General features: G+C 39.4%; 4 protein-coding genes across 6 annotated transcripts; 3 read left to right on the forward strand and 1 right to left on the reverse strand.

The window, feature by feature from the left end:
- Nucleotides 1-91: 91 nt before the first annotated feature.
- LOC135627959 (uncharacterized GPI-anchored protein At1g61900-like) lies at nt 92-11,526 on the forward strand. Its single transcript, XM_065134437.1, has 8 exons — nt 92-387; nt 2,670-2,798; nt 3,354-4,208; nt 9,789-10,034; nt 10,146-10,160; nt 10,251-10,391; nt 10,529-10,576; nt 11,000-11,526. The coding sequence occupies exons 2-8, from the start codon at nt 2,783-2,785 to the stop codon at nt 11,062-11,064; spliced, it is 1,386 nt and encodes a 461-aa protein (XP_064990509.1). The 5' UTR covers nt 92-387; nt 2,670-2,782; the 3' UTR covers nt 11,065-11,526.
- Nucleotides 11,527-11,701: 175 nt separating this feature from the next.
- LOC135626399 (uncharacterized) lies at nt 11,702-12,650 on the forward strand. The gene is made up of 3 exons (XM_065131647.1): nt 11,702-11,921; nt 12,008-12,276; nt 12,483-12,650. The coding sequence occupies exons 1-3, from the start codon at nt 11,702-11,704 to the stop codon at nt 12,648-12,650; spliced, it is 657 nt and encodes a 218-aa protein (XP_064987719.1).
- A 170-nt stretch (nt 12,651-12,820) lies between these two features.
- LOC135627960 (probable transcription factor PosF21) lies at nt 12,821-17,204 on the reverse strand. 2 transcript variants are annotated; one of them, XM_065134438.1, is made up of 5 exons: nt 16,129-17,204; nt 14,991-15,035; nt 14,537-14,669; nt 13,629-13,713; nt 12,821-13,322 (listed from the first exon to the last, which is right to left on the reverse strand). In XM_065134438.1, the coding sequence occupies exons 1-5, from the start codon at nt 16,779-16,781 to the stop codon at nt 13,003-13,005; spliced, it is 1,236 nt and encodes a 411-aa protein (XP_064990510.1). In that variant the 5' UTR covers nt 16,782-17,204; the 3' UTR covers nt 12,821-13,002. The 2 variants fall into 2 exon arrangements, with proteins under 2 accessions (XP_064990510.1, XP_064990511.1); XM_065134439.1 differs by lacking the exon at nt 14,991-15,035 and having other exon boundaries at nt 16,129-17,201.
- A 623-nt stretch (nt 17,205-17,827) lies between these two features.
- On the forward strand, nt 17,828-22,148 carry LOC135627961 (protein FAR1-RELATED SEQUENCE 6-like). 2 transcript variants are annotated; one of them, XM_065134440.1, is made up of 7 exons: nt 17,828-18,072; nt 18,293-20,389; nt 20,500-20,595; nt 20,689-20,787; nt 21,062-21,130; nt 21,212-21,378; nt 21,626-22,148. In XM_065134440.1, exons 1-6 carry the CDS (start codon nt 18,010-18,012, stop codon nt 21,341-21,343), a joined length of 2,556 nt encoding a protein of 851 aa, XP_064990512.1. In that variant the 5' UTR covers nt 17,828-18,009; the 3' UTR covers nt 21,344-21,378; nt 21,626-22,148. The 2 variants fall into 2 exon arrangements, with proteins under 2 accessions (XP_064990512.1, XP_064990513.1); XM_065134441.1 differs by having other exon boundaries at nt 17,829-18,072; nt 18,293-20,374.
- Nucleotides 22,149-22,800: the final 652 nt, after the last annotated feature.

The raw sequence follows: 22,800 nt of genomic DNA on the forward strand, positions 1-22,800 counted from the left end.
GAGCAATCATTTGCAGAGCCGAAATTAACTCCGGATTCGCGTCCGTTACTTTTATTTGTATTAAAAATGAAAACCCACCTCCGAAAAAGGAGGGGGAGAGAGAGAGAGAGAGAGAGAGAGAGGCGAGAACGATTCAAGAACACAGCGGAGGAAAAGAAACCGAGAGAGAGAGAGAGAGAGAGTTCGGAATCTGGAAAAGGGGGGAGTATCCGAGGCAAGGGAAGAGGGGCGAGGTCTGGCGGGGCGCAGGAGAGAGGGATTCCGAATCCACTCACACATTCCGATCCAAGAAAAGGTGTGCTCCGGCGCTCCACCTCGGTACACTGGCTGGCGGTTTGCGATTTCTGGTTTCTTTTTTGGGGTCGGATTCCGTTGTTGATCGTGCCGGTGAGTTCAGATTGCTAGTTCACTTTTTGAATCGTAGTGTGAAATGTTCGTTTTCTTCTTTCATGTTCTTTCCCCCCTTTCTTGATCGGTTCTAGTGTTTGATGCTTTCGTGTTGGTGCCTTTCTTGATCTTTTCTCTTCTTTTAGGTTAGTCATGCTCTTCCTGTGGTTTTGTCTGGTCTTATGTCGATCGTGATATGTATGTTTGTCTTTCTCTGGTTGGAAATTGCTTCTTTTGGTAAAGAAAGATTTAAGATATCAGAGTTACCACTACCGTAAAGAACAAAAGCTTCTTATGATTTGTTGTCTATCGGGGGATCTAATTGGCAGTGGGTTCTTAGTGGTTTTGGAAGATCTGCGAGATTGGTAGCGTGCTTTCTGTCCGTGGCGTGACAATTTTGCACTTGGTGTGATCATTATGTGTGGAAGAGGGCCGATCAAGTGAGACAATATCAGTATCATGGACTTTGAGGACCCGTGGGATTCACTTTCTTGATTTTTCTTCTTTTGTGTTTAACAAAAGTTGGCAAGAATTGGATGCGATCTCTGTGACAACGTGATGAAAGTGGGGGGGATTTCTTATCTTAATGTTGATAGCCTCTTTAGTTTGAGCAACGTGTGATCTTTTGGAGGACTTGCTGCTCTGCTCGACACAATTACTTTCAATCTATGTTCAGTGTGGCTGTGAATTATGCAAAGAACAATTCTTTTGATGCATTCAAGGAGCTTGTGAAATTTTGTAGAAGTTTTTCTTGGATGACGTTGACTAGTAATGAAGTGACTAAGTGCTAGCGAGATTGATCCAAAAAAGTGAATTTGCATAAAAGAATCGATATGACTTGTGGTTACTTTGACTGAAGTTGTCATAGAGAGAGAAAAGATATCACAAAGATTGCAATGCTAGATTATAACGATCGCCAGTAGTTAAGGCTACAGACATGATAATTGGTTAAGCTAAGGGTCACGATTGCCATATACTTTGCTAGCTTCTCAGCGCACACATTCTACATGTTACATGTTACCTTTCTGTCAAATATGAATAGCATGTGAGACAAAGATGGGGGGTTTTTGATAAAAAGATCGGATTGCATTTAATACTTTGCTATACATTCATGGTTTGAGGACAAGTGTCTTGATGCTAGATTTTAATAATATATAATGATTCTTATGCATTATTGCCAATAGGCAAGGCTATAAACATGACTACAGGTTAAGCTAAGGTTCACGACTTGCATATACCTTGCTAGCTTCTCAGCACACATTCTACAAGTTACCTTTAAGTCAAATATGAATGGCATGTAAGACAAAGATAGGGATATGCAATAAAAAAAATTCAGATTGCATTTAATACTTTGCTCTAAATTCATGGTTTGAGGACCAGTGTGACATACACAAGATTTTTTCTGCTTTAAACATTGATCAGAAACTATGAACCATTCATTGTTCTCGGATGGGTCTAAATTAGGAACACACTGAGTTTTATAACTAAAACTTAAATATAGCACGCCAGTTTTTAAAGTGTATGCAACCTACTTATGGGGAAATCTTGTGGTAAAATTTTCGTATGGTTGAGTACTAAATATCTGATAGGGATCATATCCCAATTGCTCATGACTATTCTTGAAAAGTAAGTATAAGTCGACAGGAAAAAAAATCTTTGAGAAGTAGATAATTCTTCCAAGTTTGAATTTTATGCATGCAAGCCCATAGATCATCTGCTTGAAAATTTTCATGTTGATACTAACTCTTAAGTCTCTTTTTTACATGCACTTGTTTTTGTGTTTGTTTGGATTGAGCTTCTCCCACTATAGATTAGGATTCTTCTTTCTAATTTTAGTTATGAACTTATGATTATCGTGACTAGACCTTGATAGTTTCTTTGTTCTGTTGTATTACAATTCTGAGCCTAGTGATAAGTAATCTCCTGTTCCTCTCAACCTTAAGCATAAATGTGCTTTTGCTAATGCAACATAACTAGTGATAGAAATTGCATTATACCTGTTAGACTTGTTATTGATAACTACTTATATTTAGTATCAAACCAAATCCTATAGACAGAAAATTATATTCAACAAATAAGTAATATCAATGATTGACCATACACTATCGACCCAATGAAATTTCTTAATATCATCATGTACTGCATGGTTGTAAAGCATTTTATTTTTTATTCTACAAGTTTGTCATATTATTGTTTATGTACATCTGAACATCTTTGGTACTTTCTTTGTTATATTCTTGTGTTTTCATGTCATTCCTGCTGAGATTTCAATCCTCTTTTAGGGTGGCTGTGGGTCCTTGTCATGATATTTTATTGTATATTTAACCACGAGGCAACCATGAATTGATGACTGGCAACTTGTGGCACTGGATGTCTATGCTATCAGAAGGTCGACATGGAGCATCTTATTGGTAATTCTCCCCATCAAAGGAAACTTAGAATTTAAACATTTCCAAAAAAGACTATAGTCTTTTATATGTTTATAAAGTTCAGATGCTTCACAGTGATCAGTAGGAAACTATCTTAACTTTTGATATTTTTGTTGTTTCTCTTGTTAGTTTTTCCTGTAAATTTGTCCTCTTATGGAAATGATATGTTTCAAGTGCCTTTCACTATCTTTATCTGTTACGAGGATCGGAACTCGAACGCAAAATACTGTGGACAACATGTCCCAATGCATCATATATTGAGCGGCTTAACACTTAGTCGAGACTTGTGTATACTATATGTAATGTGGTGTTGCACAAGACACGTTAGCAAGATTATGTATGTTCAGCATTGCAAGGCAGTATCTTGTGCAAAAGTTGGTTGTTTACTGACTGTGGCATCATATTTTACCTCTATGTAATTTCTTAGAGGTTGACATTGTGTTTTCTTGATGCTTTCTGCATCTGACAAAAGATGTTGTTTTTCCAGTACAAAGTTTAATTATTGCTTCATAATTACTGAGACAATATATTTTGCAGGCAAAATTATATGCCGAATTCTGATGCTTGCAATTTGGTTTTGCGATTTTCAACATGTGGTGTCACAGAAAACAGATTTTAAGCCCAAGCCTCATGTTCCTGACAAATTTGTTCTGTCTGATCCACCTATTGGACTCTTTGACCCCATAGAGATATCTCCTGCTGTCATTCCAAGGAATCCATATCCTGTTGAGCCACTTCCACCAATGTACCCATCCTTTCCAAGCACTTATGAACCAGTCTTGACTGGGAAATGCCCCGTCAACTTTTCTTCAATGTCGGACATCATAGACAAGACGGCATCCGACTGCTCTGCACCTTTAGCTGCACTAGTGGGAAATGTTATTTGTTGTCCCCAGGTTAATAGCTTGATGCACATATTTCAAGGTGCTTATGGTAGTGAATCCAACATGCTTGTTCTCAATCAAGCTACTGCTACCTATTGTTTCTCAGATCTTATCAGTATATTAGCCAGCAGAGGGGCAAATAGCACTATTCCTACTCTTTGCTCAGTGAAGTTGTCAAATCTTACTGGTGGTTCATGTCATGTCAAAGACCTGGTTACGTTTGAGAAAATAGTAAATACAAGCAAATTACTGGACTCATGCAGCACAGTTGATCCGCTTAAGGAGTGCTGCAGACCAATATGTCAACCTGCTATCATGGAAGCTGCACTTCAGATCTCACTAGGAGGAGCAAGCATGCTCGACAATTCTAGAATACCTGGGACTGCTGCTGGGATTACTGTTGTCAATGACTGTAAAGGAGTGGTGTATGCATGGTTGTCTAGGAAACTCTCATCAGAGGCTGCTAACACCGCATTCCGGATTTTATCTGGTTGCAAAGTTAACAAAGGTTTGTTTTCTCATGTATCCTGATTGATTTTGGTATCAATGTCCCATCTTATATAATGACATCTTTTTCTGGCTCGTTCTTTCTTTTATGGATATTCCAATAGAATAGCCATATTTTTGGTTGTGGAGCTGCAATTCATATTTCAAACAATTACATACTGCATATGCATCTTACACGCAACAATGTCTAGTGCAATACTTCATATCTGCATCAATTATGATATACTTTTGTGCCATTTGTTGCATGCAAATGATGCCCTATGCAAGACTTAATCTGCATTTATGATAACATCAGTACTTATATAAGTTATCCATGTAGGCCTAGTGAGTCTAAAAAGAAAGGGAGTATGGTGCACAAGGCTCCCACTGGTGGTATGATGTGGGCTCTGTTAAGGGGTAATATATGTAGCTCAAGTTATGAGGCCCTAATAATACATGTAACACTTTGGTTTAGTCCCACGTTGAAATTGGATAAAGATAGATTGATATATGGAAGCTTTATCGGTGTATGACTATTAACTTTGGTTTAGTCCCACGCTAGGAGCTTTTTGTTGATGGTCCGGTTAACTATCGGGATTGAGTAGAAAAGTACTACCCATGGACAAGGCTAGGATCACATCATGGTATAGAGCTACCGCTTAGTGGGGTCTCACATCCATCATGTTTGATTTTAGTCTGTGGGTTATATTGGTCCTTGATGGGACGTTAAGTCCTAAAGTGGCAGAGATTCTGACACTGGTATAGTTCCACGTTGAAATTGGACAAAGACTTAGATTTATAAGGCTTGATGTATTATTGTTAACCTGGCTTAAGCATTTTAGGCTAGTGTTTTAAACTAAATAAGTTAGTGAACTAGATATCCTCTCAGGTTGGGCTGTGACAATATCCATACCTAGATCAGTAGAGATGGGTGAAAATGACTATACATATATAGCTTGATAGAAAAGATCTTGTATCTATCTCGTCTCCCTAGTGAACTTGCTTTGATTTCTTTGTGGTGGAACCGTCAGAACATTTGTGGTCGATATTTGTGTTGTGCTTGATGGAATAAAAAAATGACGACATACAAAGACTTTTGAACATTTGATTAAGCATCATATTTTTTTTGTTCAAGAGGCTTTTCTAAAGTTTATTGATATCCTAGATTTGTTTCTTCCATAGAATGACATTTTGGTCGGATTGTACACACCGGTCTAGGTATGAACCAGCATGCAAACCGCCCTTGTTTCGGATAGTTTAGTCCACCAATATAAAAAAATCCATCTAGCCCTAATCGGGTCTCGTGCGAGCAAGGCGTATCATGTGATCTTTGTCGTGCATTGTCATCACACACCGTCATGGTGCACCACCATCGTTTGTCGCTAGGCATTGGCACAACGCACCATTCCCGGGCCTCTCTTCTCCTCCCTCATCCTCCACCACCTCCTCTCCTTTCTCGTCTTATCTTTCTTTCCTCCACCGTCTCCTCTTTTTCCTTTTTCTTCCTCCTTTCTCTTCCTCTATCTCCATCTCTTCTTCCTTCCTCTTTCTCTTCCTCTTCCTTTTTTTTTCCTCCTTCCTCCTCTTCTTCCACTGTGCCTTCCTCTTCTCCTTCTTCATTATCTTTGAAACACTGTTATATATCGATGTATCATGTGTCAATACATTGGTATCGATCGATATGTGTCGGTTCGATCAGAGATTAATATGAGTTCAGTACAACATTCCTTGGTTTCTTCACTAATGAATTTGGAGTTTGTAAATTGTTAGAAACAAGGTATGCAATTTCGAATAATACCACCCGGTACGGGCAGTACGTACCGGTCCGTCAACTGACCGGTACACGGATCGTCCGTTATCGGACGGAACGATATATATATATTTATATATAAATATTCGTCAAAAAAGACGAATATATATATATATATATATATATATATATATATATATATATATATATATATATATATATATATATATAACGAGGCAACGTCGTGTCGCCCCACGTGGGAGAAGGAAAAGACGACATCGCCTTTTATAAAAAATATATATATATATATAAATATATATAATCTTATATATATATATATTTATTTATTTATATACTGAGCAGTATACCGTTCGGTATATCGCTCGGTATATAGTATCATACTGTACCGAGCTAACGTCGAAACTCCGGTACGATACGAAATTGCGAACCTTGGTTAGAAACATTGGTAGAGTATTAATACAAGATGGTTCATTTATCCGGTATTAAGGGAGTCATGAATTGACAATTTTGACTTCTTATGAAGGAATAACATGAGGCCTCTGTCAAGATGAAACAATAGAAGATGGAGCCTAAGATTGAGATTGAAAATTTTGAAGCTCAAAGATGTGACCCTTGAGAGTAGCTTGAAGACGTTTTCCAAAATAACCATTTTTCCTTCTTTTATTTCCTTCACAACACAAATATTATTTTAACTAGGAACATCAGAGTTACTCGATCCATAATCCTATACACTAGTCTAATTGTTGGGAATGTAAAATAATTCAAAAACGTACAACACAAATTTCTTGGGCTTGATCTGAATCAATCTAATGTGGAAATGAGCCCTCTGTAGAATTTTCTTTTATTTTTCTTATTTTCTCCATTTTTTTCTCTTCCTTTCTCTTTCTCTTATTCCTCTCTGTTTCTTTCATGATCTCTTTTTCTCTGTTTCTCTTACTTTTACTCCTCTCTCTTCTTTTCTTTTCTTCTTTTCCTTTTCTTTCTTTTCTCCCTTCCTCTACTTGCAGTTCTCACACATACAAAGCCTCTCTCCTTCGTTTAAGAGAGATGTGACAGGGAGAGTCAGTAAGAGAAGCAGTGGGATATTTTTTTTATTTTTTTTGCAATTTAGTCCTCATAAATATTATATTTTCATTTAGGTCCTTATATGTAATATCCCTATTTCACCTAAATGGAAATATAATCTTTATGAGGATTAATTATAAAATGTCAACAAAAAGTTAAACTCCATTCCGCTTCTCATGGACTCTCCCTATGGCCTCTCTTTTAATCGAGAGAGAGGGTTCATGTGTGTGAGAAAAGGAAGAGAGGATCTCGAGGAAGAAGAGAAGGTAGAAGAGAGAGAGTGGAGAGGAAAGGAACAAAAAGAGACGATTGGGAGAGGAGTTGTCTCATGAGAGGAGAAAAGAATGAAAAGAAAAGAAAGAAAAGGAGAAATGAAAGGGAAGAGGAGAAAAAAAGAGGAAAATAAAAAATAAAAGAAAATTTTATTAAAAGCCCTTTTTCATTCCATTACTATGCTACTAATTATACTAGTGTACAGGATTATATATTGATTAATTGTGATGTTTCTAGTTAATTATGATATTTTTGCAGTGAAAAATTAAAAGAAGAAAAATGATTGTGCAAAAATAAGAAAAGAAAAGGAGACATTAGAATTATATATTTGTATCGAGGATATTTAATTCAAGTAAGTATTCGATGACTCCATCGAGTCTGTTTTTGAAATTAATAATGCATGTATTTAAAATTTGTAAATGCATATGATTTACATGATTTACAAGCCATTTTATTATTTTAAATATTGCAAAAGAATTTATATATTGATAATTTAGAAAAACAAATGATTTAAATAATCATTTGTTGTTTTATAAGCATTTATTTATTTATGTTGTTTAAATTTACATTAAAATATCTGTTTTAATGATATATTTGAAAAGAATTAAAAATATCGAATTATTATTGGTTTTAAATGATATATGATTTTATTATATTTGAAGGATTTGCTCAAACTCTTAGTTTGTAAAAGTTATGCATGTTATTGTACATGACACTTGTCTAGTTAGTATAGCTATGATATGGATCCTACCAAGGGTGGTTATATATTGGTTGTATATTCAGAAACTAGTTTCTTTTGAGATATGTGTCACCTATTTGATGGGGCTAAACATAGTTCTGAGCCTTGTCATGGGATATAATATGACTATAATCATAAATATTGCTGACTTCTGTTCTGGCATGTGCACCTTAGTTCTGACATGTGACCTTAGCTATACTTATGCTTATTAATCCTTACTTATATTTCTACTTATTTGTGAATCACTAATGGCAGTCTTTTGCACTACAATGATGATTTATGATATGATATATGACATTGGCTACATTTGTGCTTTCATTATGAAAATGCATTTAGATACATGTTGCTTTGAAAAATATGCTAAGCATTTTATGTTAGCAATTTCTGATTTAAAATACATATGAAGCTTAAGTTTTTGTAAATTGTATAAGCACAAAGAAACATTTGATATTCCTGCATATTTTAAAGGCATGTATTAAATGCATAAAGAATTCACATGTTTTAAGCAAAACATTTATTTATAATAAGTTTTGCCAGCATGTGAGTCTGAGTTGTAGTTTGCTCATATGATTATTTTTTAATTTTTTAGAATTGAGGAGTAGCTTATTTTTTGATATGGATAGAAGAACGATTTGAAGTCTTGGGCATTATCGTATACATTTAGATTATTTTTTATGTATATATTATTTGGACTAGAATATTATGAACTCTAAAAGAGTTGTTGAAATTATTGAGGTTATGACTGCCTAGAATTGTGACATTGTGCTACTGGGCTGTTTCAGTGAGAGAGGGAGAAAGAACGACAGTGTAAGAAAATGATGATAAAAATGGGAAAGAAGAAATGGTGATGGAAGAAAAGGACAATAGTGAAAGACAATGTAGGGATGACGATGAGAGTAAACATGACAGGATAAGGGGTTAACAAATAGAATATGATTTTCTTCTCATTCATCCTTATAATAAGAAAAGAAACGTCATTGCAGTTGGAAAAGAAACTGCCTTGTGTAACAAACAAAGAATCAAGGGCATTATAATCTTTCTAAGGTTTAGATGGTCTAGTTAATGGATCAGTTTGACTGAGCATTTGGTTCCCCATATTGGCCGTTCTGCCTGGGTCTTATAAGTTATAACTGTGGCTTCAAACAACTTCAGCGGCAATTCTTCTGAAGTTTGGACTCATCATAAACTTAGTGAAATAACAAACAAATATGGCAGAGAGGAGCTGCATGTTTTATATAGGTCTGGGTGTCATGAATTCCCAAGCCATTTGTGAGGTTTGTTATGTTTGCTGTCTAGTCATTTTGACAAAACATTACATTACTGGAGGTTATCTTGATTTGGTTCCCAGTTTTGGATTTGTTTTCTTGAGTTTTGGCTAAGTTTTGGAGGCGGGGAACACAATGGTTCATGTTTTGTCAATGATGTACAGTGTATATTTGGAATTAGATTGTGTTGACCATCATGGACACTGTGCTGTAGAGTGCTGGCTGAGCTGATATATAATGACTCTAAATCAGGGTTAGGCAAGCCAGCGATTATGAGCTTGGTTCAACAGCTGATCTAGCTTGTTTGGTTTGTATACTTTTCACAAGTACATTTGGCATGCTGCAGAGTCATAGTTTCTATATTCATTATTTTTTGTGACAAACCCATGAAATATCATGCCCATCGACACGTATATTTATCTGACATGAATGTTGCAACTATTTTATTCCTGAGTACTGATTTGTGACTTGTTATTGGTACTCCCATAGTTTGTCCATTGGAATTTGAAGAGCCTTCATCAATAATCAAAGCATGCGGTGATATGGCTCCTTCCAGTCTTTCCTGTTGCAGTTCGTTGAACACTTATATTGCATCAATACAGAAGCAGATGCTCATAACAAATAGGCAAGCCATCAATTGTGCGACATTCTTTGGGTCAATGCTACAGAAAGGTGGAGTTACAACAAACATTTATGAACTTTGCAACGTTGACCTGAAAGATTTCAGCCTTCAGTGTATGTTTTCCAGCCACTGGCCTTTTAATTTCAGACTAAGCCTCTCTTGATGTTGTATGATATCTAATACTAGGATTTTCTTCTTTTTCTGAATGCATTTGATGGGTCCAGCATATGGCCAACAAGGTCCGTTTTTGCATTAGAGAAATTTAGTTACATTTTTTATATGGTTAACAGTACTGCCCGCATCTTAGTTCTATAACTTTCTGAATGCAGGATGTTTGCTTCGCAGTTTACCGGCAGATATTGTGTTTGACAATGTCACAGGCTTCAGTTTTACATGTGATTTAAGTGATAATATTGCTGCTCCATGGCCTTCCTCATCCTCTCTCTCGACCTTTTCTCTCTGCGCGCCTGGTAAGTAAAGTCCATGGCTTGAGTTATTACCTTGTAGTAAGGAGATTGTTAGGGTTTCTTGATTTGGATTGTCATAAACATTAGAGTGTTGGTTTGACTTTGACATATTTTCTGGTTTGCCTCTTTAACTTTTGCAGAGATGTCATTGCCTGCGCTGCCTATACCTGAGGCTTCTATAAGCTCAGGTAAGTCATATTTGCTGATTTCGCTTAAATTCACATTCTTATTAACATAATTTTCTTGCCCTCAAGGAAGTATCATTTATCCCATAGCTCTTTTCACAAATTTTCTTTGAAATTAGACATTGTTGAAGACTCAAGTTGAAGTGATTTGGGGATGATATTTGGGTTTGCTTATTTACTTTCCTAGTCAATTAGTTGCAAAAGCAAGATATTGGATGACACTTGTGACCAATTGTCATGCTGGTTTGGTTGCCCTAGATGCCATATATTGTGCCTGTTATTAAGAAATTGCTGAAGTGAACTGGTCAAAAGTGACTTGTGCATGATGTTTGATTTGATGAATCAAACATGTGAATATCTTTTGTTTCTGTTTCTGATGTTTGTTTTTGTTTTAGAATCATTAACATTGTTTTGTTACCCTTGTAGGTAGCTACAACACTGCAAGAATCATCCTCTCCATTGTACATGTCATCTTCAGCTTATTGCTATGACCAAGTCTGAGCCAGGGGGTGATCCAGATGTCAGGAAATCACTTGTGGAGCCAGTTTACATGTACATCGAGACGATCAATTTTCATGTATAGCAGCTTATTTTCGGAGGAAAGCATTTGGATCTGTGGACTGGGAGCAATACTAGGGTATGGGGGAAGAAGAGGTGGTCTCGGGAGCAATACATGGGAGAGAGACCAGAGGAAGAGGACTCTCGGAATGGTAGGCTGCCTGATGGCAAAGGTGTGTTGTGAATAGGGGTATGGATGCCGTATGTGTTTGTTTGTATTTGGGTTTTCTTCGTGTCTCCCTCCCATTCTCTCCTCCATCCGTTTGTTATTTTATTGCATACTCGGCATGCTTAGTTGATGGGTTGGGAATTGCTGATTTGCATTTGCGTTTACACCGACTCCAATTTTGGTTACTGATGCTGACATACAAATGAAGTACACATTTTGAGCGGCAGGTCATTGTTTGACGTAGCTGGTGGCATCATCTAACAATGAGACCAGAATTCAAACCCTAAATTCTGAATGTGTGTGGTTTCTTGGTCGATTTGGGAAAAAGCTCGAGGACAGGCAATAGAAGACAGCTCTCTCGTCTCCATCGACTCATTTTAAGCTTCTCCAGCGACGGCAACATGGTCGGGAGCAGCGCCATGGCCGGGTTGATCGCCGGCACTGGGAGCGGGATCGTGAAGCAGTACAGCCTCGGGGGGGAGAGTTCTAGTGTACGGGACGTCGCTGATCACGCGGCGGTCGTCGAGGCTGTACCTCGTCTTCGTGGTCGGCCCCGACGACAACGCCCCCTCTTCGTCGAATTATCTGCTGCCGGAGCATCGGGACAAGGACTCCGTCTCAGTGAACTACACCGCCGCGGGTGAGTGGGCTTCGCGCCGCTGCTTTCACGCATGCACTGGTTGCGCTGCTTCATGGTACGTGGGCAGGTGTGGTGAGCTCGGACGACGGCGGCGGCGGAGACGGCGAGGGAGGCGACCCGGTGTTCGGATCGCCGAGGCAGCACGCGTTGCTGGTGATGCTGGCCGGGGTGAGGGGTGCTGATGCCGGTGGGCCTCGCGGTGGTGCGTTTCTTCAAGGACTGGGATCCGCTGTGGTTCTACTCCCACGCGTCGATACAAGGGCTCGGGTTTGGGCTGGGCGTCGCCGGGGCGCAAGTGGCGTGGACGTCCACAAGGGACTCGGCTTCGCCATACTGGTTTTCATATTAGACATTAACATTATCTAGAATTAGGATCGTCGTCGTCAATTTGGAGGATGATATATCATGCATGCCACAAAAACTCGAGGCCAGTCACATGCGTTAACTTTGCCTTTCTTCTTCCCGACGCTGACAGCACTGACTTGGAATCTAAGAACTTGATGGTGGTTGAGGTTATGAGGTCTGCGACTACCTGCGTGCAGGTGACGGCCGTGCTCGCTTGCCCTGACAAGGCGTCCAGGGCGGCGAAGTACTGGAACTGGTTTCACCGCTACGTGGGGCCTCGCTTACGGCGTTGGGGCGATCATCGCTGTGACTTCGGAGACCAGAAGGTGCATTGCGAGGTACGAGTGAGCGAGAGCAGAAGTTAACGAGGCAGTGCTTTTGTTTGGTTGCCAGTGGCTTGCACCTTTTGCAGTACAAAACTGGCACAAGTTTGATGGCAGCAAAAGATGTAGTGGCATCAGATTTAAAACCGGAGCAGGAGCTTGAGCTCTCTCTGTTCTCTATCCAAGTGGATTTCAATCGAGATAACAATACCTACCAAAACCAACCATTGATAAATCCAAGTAGTGTAGTAATCAAGTACAAACCCTGGATAAAATTTCCCAAGTTTCTGATAATGATAACTATAACAAGTTCATGTTGGTGCATGATAATTGGGTCACAAGCAAGAAGAAATAGCTTATAAAGAGATGATGGCACCAGGTTTTCACTCATCATTCACTCCTGAAGCGGAGCACTCTCCTGGGATTGAGAAGCCAAGGCTCTTGTTTTCAGCTCGGTCGAGGGGGGCTGCTGCTGTGGTTGCAGTTCATGTTGTTGCGGGAGCATCTGCTGCTGATGCTGAGAATGGATGTGAAGTTGTTGAAGTTGGTGAGCTGCCATGAGTGATTGCAGTGCATGATTGTGGTGATAATATTGCTGGCCTACCCCCGAGGATGACGTCTGCGTGTAGTTGACCATCTGCGCACCGTTAGCAATAGCCGTTCCGGTCGCAATTTTCAATCGCTGAACCTCCCCTCTTAGTGTCTCATTTAATGCTGGTTCAAGAATTCAAATAAGTTAGACAGGCGACACTTCTTGTGTAAGGCAAAGCAAATTCCAGACTGATCCTGACATATGGGACACAGGAAAGGCTTCAAACAAGGAAAACTTGATGTTTAAGGAAAAAGACTATGAAAAGTAGCACGAATTTTCTGTCTTCACCGATAATTTGTTGTTATAATCCTCGCATCACAATATTCCAAAAACAATATCACGAATACGAACAACTACACAGCCAACTTGGAATACCTCATAAGAGATAACAGGGAGTGCATGATATCAAAGAACTATTGAAGCCTTACCATCCTGCAGGTGAACCTGCTGCTCCATGGTCTGTAGGCGTAACTTCAATTCATTGTTTTCAGCAGTCAAAGCAGTATTGTCTGTCTGACAATGTAGACCAGCAAGGGAAGATTTCAGTCAATTCAGATAGGCATTCCAAGTTCATTGCTATCAGAATCTAACAAGAAAATCAAGACATGGAAACCGAAATGATTTAAGCCGATCCATGTGAAGAAAATCACATACCACGAGCAATTCTAGCTTTACATGTATTTTACTTCTGGTTTCCTATTTTTTCCATAAATCTTAAATGTCAATATATTGGAACTGTTGAATGTAAAATAAATAAACACGTCTTGGCTCGCTAATGTAACCAAAGAGTTCTTTCACTAGTCACTTTGAGTTAAAGTTATTCTGACACCGAGTTCTCTACTAGTCCATCTTGACTAATCTTTTCAATATACTAAGACAGCTTACTTTTTCTTAATGAATACACACAATTTGTCATTTATGATCATTTGCAACAATTTCGATGGCTGTTTATATGAAAATTATCTGAATCGAGGAACTTATAAATCCTATAGAACAGAAAACAACAATTTCGATAACGAGATGTATGGTTAAGCTGGAAACACTCTAATATCCTCCAATCTACAAGCAAACACCCAAGATCCTTATTGAAAATAAAATGCCATCTGCCATGTTGAAATGCTCTGGATAGAGCACAAATTGTTGCTTCCTTTTTAATCAACTCTTTCAAGTTGTTCCGTCTTGTTGTGCAGTTGTCCTTTCATCTTAGTTCTTGCAATTTAGATCCAGAACAATAAAGATAGATGAACTTTGCAGCATGAATTAATAAGGTCCAAAGAGTCAATTGGTTAACTGATGATAGCTTTCATGTTCAAATAACTTATAGAAGAACATGCACCTGAAACATGGTTAACTGAGATGACAATGTTGTTGCTTCTGTCTGCAAAGTTAATATTTTCCGCTCAAGTTCTGCTATGTACCGAAGCTTCCTTTCTTTTGACCTGGCAGCTGACTGCCTATTTGCCCAGATCCTAAAACATTTTACCAGAGTATTTATCACAAGATAATGTACCTTAGTGAACTTGTAATACTAGATTGGTATTTCACAATTGAAGTTCGTGCAAAGGATCATCTTGGAGCAGTATAAAAAACTACAAAAATAGTTGTATAAGGCATATATCTGATTCGTCTTTAGACATTAATCTAACCAGGAAACAGAAGAATTAGCATGACATCAAGAAAAAGAAATTATGATGTAATCCACAGATCTGGCATGCCACATATTAGATAATTCACTAGCTTAGCATGTCTTGAACAAAAATTATTGAAACATTGGAAACAAAAATACTTACTCCGTGTCTTTCTGCCTTTGCCCATCATTAATCCATCCCCTTTCCCTATGTCCATAACATGCTATTGTTATTAAAGTATGGGCACCACGAAAGGGCTCCAAAATTGATAGGGTTTCAAATGTAAATATGGTTTCAGTTATAAAATTAAATCGATAATTATCTCATTATAAAAATAAGAAAGGGAATGGAATGAACAGAAAAAGTCAGATGAAGACAATAAGGAAAACACATTCACCTTATTGACCAAGAACCCCTTTTCATTGATGTAGAGTCACCAAAACACCATTAGTTTTCCTATCGAGGATACATGACAGAACAAACATATGTATCCAATAAAAACAAGGGGCCTTTTCATTGATCCGACTTCATTTTGTGAACAATTAAAGTTTCGTCACCTACATACCTTATATATAGACTCCTCAGATCTAAATCTAACAGTGAACTGTATAAGAAAAAATCTCAGGTCACTTGCCTCTTCTTTTCTTTTCGCTCTGCTGAATTAATCTGGATTAAAAAACTGTAAGATAAGTTCTAGTTGTAACACTCCTATTGTCCTACAAAAGATAATGAAAGCATCTGTGATGGTGTTTTCATGTCGTTAATGATGTAGTTCAATACACTTGAGCACTGAGATCTGAGAAGAGAACTGTCTGTAGCATAGTCTTAATTAACCAATATCATTAAATATATAACAAATTGGTTTAGAAGAACTGAAGCAAGAATTCTTTCCTCTTGTTCAGTCCACTACTGATTTCCACCCCATCATAAATTACACAATTTTCACACTGAGATGCTTTGTGATGAATGGCCCATGTAACCGTACTGATATCAAGTATCACACCAAGACATTGTTTGTATGCATCCGGATCAGAAACTTCAGTTTTATCTTAGAATCCTTATTGTTAATATTGTTTTTAGTTTAATTTCAGGATAACAAATGGAACCTCTATGCTTGTCCGCTTTGTGACCTATTTTGATATCAACCAGAAAATGCTAAGCACTTGGTTCTCTAACAGTATGTGTACCTGTAAAGAATTGTAGGAAAAACAAAGACTCTGGCAACTATGCTTTATTTCACCAAAATGCATGGTGGACTTCTAAAAGAATTGATAAAAGGAAATCTGCTTCACTAACTAACCTTTTTGCTCGCTTTGGGTCGATAAGTGCAAGTTCAGCAAGCTTTGCCGCTGACATGGCCTTCTTTTCCTCTGTCGAGGACATTCCCTCTGTGCCCGATGCCAACAGCTCTGGCTTGATAGAAGTAGACCCGTCGAAGGACTGACTATGCTGGTGCCTGACCCTTGGCCTCTCACCAGAAGCTGCAGCCACCATCTCAGCCTGAGAAGAAGCAGGTGCACCAGCAGCTCCAGTGCCAGAAGTTTCACTTCCCTGCAATTCCAATCCTGACGATGCCGAGGATGAAGCTATCTTGTCCAGATCAAGATACATGGAGATCAAATCTTCCTCGGTCTCATCAGACAACGATGGTCCTTCTCCAGAACCTACGATACCGAGTTCACTGTCGAAGCTTATGTCATCCGGGAGGCTCAAAATCTCTGAGTGAGCTCGCCGGTGGCCAGCATTTCGCGGTGGATTATCCGGCATTCGGTCAATGTCATGACTGAATCGCCCACCACCATGACCGTCAATGGGAGTAGGAGACACAGCGGGTGTCTCGCACTTGGCAGAAAGGGTGCTCGAAGTCGAAGCCGAGGCAAAGGCAGCAAACCGTGACGAAGGAGGAGGAGGTAAACCACCACTCTCGTGAACTGCCGACTTATCCCTCTCCATAGCCCTAAATCATGTAACCCTAAAAAGCAAGCCCCGAACCAAGAACCAATCCTTCGTGGAGGGCAGCCAGGCTACAAAACCCTAGAAGTTGAGAAATCGAGGCGTAAAACCTCACAGAGACCACGATTCAGAAACCCTAAAAAATCGATCTTTAGCCCGAAGAACCCAATCCAAAGAAGGAAAGCGCGAAGATCACAAAACAAGATAAAACAATGGATTCATTCGATCTGAGCTCCAAGAAACGATCTTTTTCCCACGGGAAGCGCCCAAGAACGCATCAAGACCACAGAATCACTCGATAAGCTGGCATTGCGATGAGATGGAGGGGATTGGCCTGAGATAAAGCAAGAAGAATCGACGCCGAACGGAAGAACAGTGGAAACACAGAAGCTTCTAGAAAGACGTCCGTTCTACAGGGAGAGAGGAACCATTCCTTGCGACCACTAAAATTATCGGATATGTTCTTCTCATACAATTACATATCTGTCCCCGGCATGCACCTAAATGTTACATTTGTTGTACCTGTTCTATCATAGGATTTCAGAAATGGGTCCCACGATTCTGATCAAGGAAGGTAGCTAACGAGGGGAAAGAAATATTACTTCTTTTCTTTTCTTAAAATATTTTGATAAAGTTAATCACGATTAAATTGGGATAAATCAGTAAATGAATCTTTAATTCAGAAATAGGAGGATTTCAATTATGTTTTTTCTAAGAAAATTGTTCTGATAAAGTTAATCATGATAAGATTGGGTTAAATTGATAAAAAGGAGCATTTAAAACCTAATAAAGTTACTTATGATTAAGTTGGGCTAAATATATAGATAATTAAATAAAAGCACGCTTCTAAACTATATTGATGGGTAAATGTGTAATTGTGAAAACGTTGCGAGAATATTTACGTAAATTTGCACTCCGAATAAGCCACCAAACGCTTTTTAACCACGTTTGGGCACCCACTTGTTTACCATTTCGCGTACGGCTCTCATGCTTCTGGTGGGTCCTTTCCTGACGACCAAGCAGAAGACGACACCGTGGAATACGATCACCGTCCTCTCTGTCTCTCTCTTTCCTCCGCTGAGAAGCAACCCTTGGGCTCGATCCACCCCCCACCTCCCCCGCTTACTTCTCCTGTCGCCGGTGAAAGCCTCCCGGCTTCGCAGGAGAACCCAGCCGGAGGTCCACACGAGGTTCCTCTTTCCCGATAACGGAGCAAGGGAAGGCGGCGATGGAAGCAGCCAGCGTTCGACAGAAGAAACCTAGATGGCCCTCCCTCTCGCTCAATTCCCAGGTTGGTAATGCTTTCCCACCATCTTCTCTTCTTCCTCAACTTCCAGTCCGATTTCTTTGATATCTCTACCCTTTAAGAGCTCCTTACTTTTTTGCTTCAAATTTAGGGCTTTTCTTGTTGTTTGCGGTGTTCTTTCTGTAAGTTGAATTGAGGATTGAATCTTTTGAGCGAAAGATGCTGTTTAACTGCATTTCTTGGTTTTTTTTTTATTTCATTTTAGGAATTGATGGGAGATGGAGTCGAAGGACTCGACGATGGTGAGTTGCTTGATGAGAATGCCGGCGCTGAAGTCGAAGACAGAATGCCCGAGGTGGGCATGGTGTTCAAGAATCATCAAGAGGTGTCCAAATTCTACAAGAGATATGCTCGCCGGGTAGGCTTTGGCATTGCAATAAGAAGATCTGCCTTCACCAAAGATGGCCACTGCCTGTACTTAGAGCTGATGTGCTGCAAGGGAGGTCGGAAGCGGCCGGAGCCCAAGTACCGGAAGAGAAATTCGGCAAAGACTAACTGTCCGGCTAGGATTAAGGTGAAGCTGTGGGGTGATGGGATGCTGCACTTGGTGGTGGCCAACATTGACCACAACCATCCGGTGAGCCCCTCAATGGCACGGTTCTTGACCTGTTATAGGCAGCTGTCTGGTGCTGCCAAGAAGCGTGCCGAGCGTAACAAGGATGGAGAGATTGCACAGCCGAGTTTGCCGCCAAGGATGTCCATGAGTCGATTAAGCACACTTGAGGAACTACTATTTAGTGAGAGTGAACATAGGAGTTTTGTGGAAAGAGGTCGGTTGAAGCTTGGAGAAGGAGATGCTGAAGCTCTTTGTCTTTTCTTTACACGAATGCAGGCCAAGAATATGAGTTTCTTCAATACTGTGGATTTAGATGAGGAAGGTTGCCTGAGGAATGTATTTTGGGCGGATGCACGGTCTAGGGCTGCTTATCAGTATTATAATGATGTTGTGATGCTTGATACGACCTATGTGATTAATAAGTACGATTTGCCTCTAGCTACTTTTGTTGGGGTGAATCATCACGGTCAGTTGGTGCTACTCGGTTGCTGTCTGCTCTCGGATGAGACCATGGAGACCTATGGATGGCTGTTTAAGACATGGATAGCATGTATGTATGGGGAGTTTCCCAAGGCCATGATTACTGATCAGTCTAAAAGCATTCAGACCGCACTTTCTCAAGTGCTGCCTGAAGTTCGTCATCGCATGTGCTTGTCACAGATAATGAAAAAAGTTCCTGAGAAATTAGGTGGATCAGCAGATTATAGAGCTATTAACAAGGCAATGCAAAGGGCTGTTTATGATTCCATAACAGTTGACGAGTTTGAGGAAGATTGGAGAAGGATGGTTGAGATATATGGACTTCAAGGTAATGAATGGATCAGGTCATTATATGAATATCGACATTCTTGGGTCCCTGTTTATTTAAAAGACACATTCTGGGCTGGGATGTCCAGCACCCAACATAATGAGACTGTGGCCACATTTTTTGATGGGCATGTAGAAGCAAAGACTTCCTTGAAGCAATTTCTTGGTAAATATGAGATGGCATTGCTGGATAAAATTGAAAAGGAAGTTCAAGCAGATTTTGAGACATTTCATAAGAGACGGCCGTCTGTATCAAAATTTTACATGGAAGAACAACTTTCTAAAGTATACACACTTAATATATTCAAAAAGTTCCAGGATGAGATTGAGGCCATAATGTACTGTCATGCATCACTGGTCAAAGTGGATGGACCAGTGTCTACTTTCGACGTCAGGGAATGTATTTTTTTTGATGATGGAAAGAGGACAATGAACAAGAATCATGGAGTTGTATATAACACAGAAGAAAAGGAGATTCAATGCATATGTGGTTCATTTCAGTTCAGAGGGATCCTATGTCGGCATGCTTTGTCTGTATTCAAGTTGCAACAAGTGCATGAAATTCCATCTCAATATGTTATTGGTCGGTGGAAAAAAGACTTTAAGCGATTGCATTTTCTTGCTCATTCTTCAGATGATGCCATTGCCAATAACAGAGTTGACCGATATGATTACTTATCAATGCGATGCCTTCAGCTGGTTGAAGTAGGAGTGTTGTCAGATAAATACCAGCTAGCTCTCAAATTGATAAAAGATTTGGAGAAGTTTCTTCTGAGTGATAGAACATATGATGATACACAAGCTAAGATCAGGCCTCGGATTCCTAAAGCAAATAGATTGATCTGGAATCACAGACACAATGCTGAAAAGAGTGTGACTTCTGAAAATGGAAATGCAGTGCATCAGCCTGGTGTGCTACCACAAGTAAATAAGATCCATGTAGTCAAATTTAAATGGATGCTTTAGTTTATTTTAGTTAGATGCATTTTTTCCTTTTTTTTAATCTGATTTGTAATGCTAAGATGCCATGGACCTTATTGTGTGAGCAGCTTCTTCAAGGAATTACGAAGGCTGCTGAATTTCAAGTTCTTCCAACTCCATGTCTTGCCACCCAGATCAGGCCACTGCTAAACACAAGACCAATGGTTCTGACAGTTCTTAGTATCTTGCTGCTCTACATTATTATTGTTGTTATGTAGAATTGCTCATTTTTTTCTTGGAAATGATGTTTATGGTAGGAAGGAGGAAATCCAACTGTCTTGTCTCGCAGTCAATTTGGCTTACCATTGAATGGGAACCACACACCAGTTCGGCCTGGCATTGTCTACATGTTCCCGGTTTGTGTTACTTGCCATTTGTCCTTTCTCCCCAAACTCCTACGGCCCTTTTTTCATGTTAAAAAGGTTGTTTCATGCTATGTGAACTTTAGTCATATATGCAAAAGTATGGTCATCAAATCCAGCTCATTAAATATTCGCCCCTATAGAAGCAAATGAGTCGCTGTGTTTGGTATCCTAACAGAGGATTGGGCTTTGAGCCTTTCATTTTAAGTAACTTGAGGTTATTTAACATTGCCTTCTCAAGCTTTAATTTGCAAATTATATGTCACAGGGTGGGTTTGATCCTCAAACATTCGGAAATGGACCCATGATGCCATGGATCTATCAGCCAATGCTCCAGGTTTACATTAATTGCTCCGCATTTGCTTTGATGGGGATAACTTCCATTACATTGTTCATGACATAATCTGAATACACGCAGGCTACTCGGAACCAAAAGGATTCTCCGGCACCAGCAGGTCTTACACCAAAGAGACGAAAGATGTATCGTGGTCACAAGCCTGTGGAAGCAACTCAAAATCCAAAAGAACCGCCTGTTGCAACAACTGGATAATGAAAAGGGGATCAAGCTACAGAATGTAACCCTAGGTGTGTTCACAAATCAAACCAGAATACATGTCCTGCATATTGATGACTGACCTATTTCCATTTTCTAGTTCCACCTATTTCTTTCTTTGATCACAACCACGTGAAAATTATTTATTCCATATGCTACTTTGGAGGAGAATGTGTGGCTGCTTTAACTAATAACCCCAGCTCTATCCATTGGATTTATTTGCTACATTATTAGGAGAATTAATTGCATTTGTGATTTGAACAATTACATTTGTGTCAGGTTGGTCAAGCCGCAGCTGAAATCAGAGCCCACTCTCCAATTATGATTGCTTTGGGGAAATTTAGATGTCAGCACGAAGGCGCAATCCGAACTCCAGTCTCATTGTACAATCTGCAACTTGGGAGAGGTCCTACATCTAATTACTCTAGGATATGGCTTCCGACCAGAAGCTTCGTTCACAACAAATTATTTCAATATTTGGCCTGGACTGAGCTTGCTGGAAATTTCGAATTCTGTGATTGAAGTTACTGTTAGGAGCCTGTCTTGCTAGTCTCTCTTACAGAAATTTATCTGAACATAGAAGTAATAAGTTTTTGCCCTGGTAGTAGGCAAACGAATTGCCTTGCCTTGCAGCTGTAAGTGTGTATGTTAGTTTGCTGGTTATGGGGAGGAAGCTCATGATGTATGTTAGTACCGTAGTAAGGGTCTGGTTTGGCGACTTGTAATTATAATGTCATTGGGTTGCACGTGTGACTGTGAATAAAAAGGTTAACCGTGTTAATAGTTGTGCTTGTTCTGCTCATCTGTTGCCACAAAACCCTGATGTAAATGGAATAGCCCATCAAATTAGTTGTCCATCTAATACTTGTAATGCTCGCAACTGTCCGTTGAGAAAGAAAAAAGATTTTGAGTGTCTTTGTTAAGATATTATATCCAGCAGATTAGTGCATTATTGTACAAAGCGATAGAAGTAAACTTAGCAAACAAAATGTTGCAATGCGTTACAAGAGTAATCAGCAGAGCCAACCCACCCGGCAATAGAACAAACACAATGTTCATTTCTTTCTCTTTTGTGTTTCTGAATGAGATTGTAGTTCACGAAAAAACCATGAGTAAAGGCAAACACACCATTTAGCAAAACCCACTTATGTAATGAATCATCACCAGAGGAGGAAAACACAACGCCATAGCTATGAGGACTCAGGATACACCACCGTGCAAGCTGCTGATGTGAATCTTGACCTCTTCGAATACTACTGGTTATCTTCTCCATACTCGAATAGGAATACTAGTTATCATCACTTCTTGAGCATCCAGAGAAAGAGCTAAAGAAACGTCCGGATGACCTTTCGTAAATGCTGCAAATTATTATGTCCATTCAGTAAATGCTGCAAAATGACCATACAATACAAAGAAAACCAATGAGACGGGGCGCACACACCATAAAGCATCAA

This window comes from Musa acuminata, chromosome BXJ2-11 (assembly GCF_036884655.1).
Source record: "Musa acuminata AAA Group cultivar baxijiao chromosome BXJ2-11, Cavendish_Baxijiao_AAA, whole genome shotgun sequence".
NCBI classification, from domain to species: domain Eukaryota; kingdom Viridiplantae; phylum Streptophyta; class Magnoliopsida; order Zingiberales; family Musaceae; genus Musa; species Musa acuminata.

Coding starts and splice junctions, on each gene's coding strand:
- LOC135627960 (XM_065134438.1), bottom strand. CDS start 16,781: ATGGAGAGGGATAAGTCGGCAGTTCACGAGAGTGGTGGTTTACCTCCT. Junction 15,036..16,128: donor GACCCAAAGCGAGCAAAAAG/GTTAGTTAGTGA, acceptor TTATGGACATAG/GGAAAGGGGATGGATTAATG. Junction 14,670..14,990: donor CAAAGGCAGAAAGACACGGA/GTAAGTATTTTT, acceptor AAAATGTTTTAG/GATCTGGGCAAATAGGCAGT.
- LOC135626399 (XM_065131647.1), top strand. CDS start 11,702: ATGGTCGGGAGCAGCGCCATGGCCGGGTTGATCGCCGGCACTGGGAGC. Junction 11,922..12,007: donor GGGACAAGGACTCCGTCTCA/GTGAACTACACC, acceptor GTACGTGGGCAG/GTGTGGTGAGCTCGGACGAC. Junction 12,277..12,482: donor GACTCGGCTTCGCCATACTG/GTTTTCATATTA, acceptor ACCTGCGTGCAG/GTGACGGCCGTGCTCGCTTG.
- LOC135627961 (XM_065134440.1), top strand. CDS start 18,010: ATGGAAGCAGCCAGCGTTCGACAGAAGAAACCTAGATGGCCCTCCCTC. Junction 18,073..18,292: donor CCCTCTCGCTCAATTCCCAG/GTTGGTAATGCT, acceptor ATTTCATTTTAG/GAATTGATGGGAGATGGAGT. Junction 20,788..21,061: donor GCATTGTCTACATGTTCCCG/GTTTGTGTTACT, acceptor TATATGTCACAG/GGTGGGTTTGATCCTCAAAC.
- LOC135627959 (XM_065134437.1), top strand. Junction 10,392..10,528: donor CTTTTCTCTCTGCGCGCCTG/GTAAGTAAAGTC, acceptor TAACTTTTGCAG/AGATGTCATTGCCTGCGCTG. Junction 10,577..10,999: donor TGAGGCTTCTATAAGCTCAG/GTAAGTCATATT, acceptor TTACCCTTGTAG/GTAGCTACAACACTGCAAGA.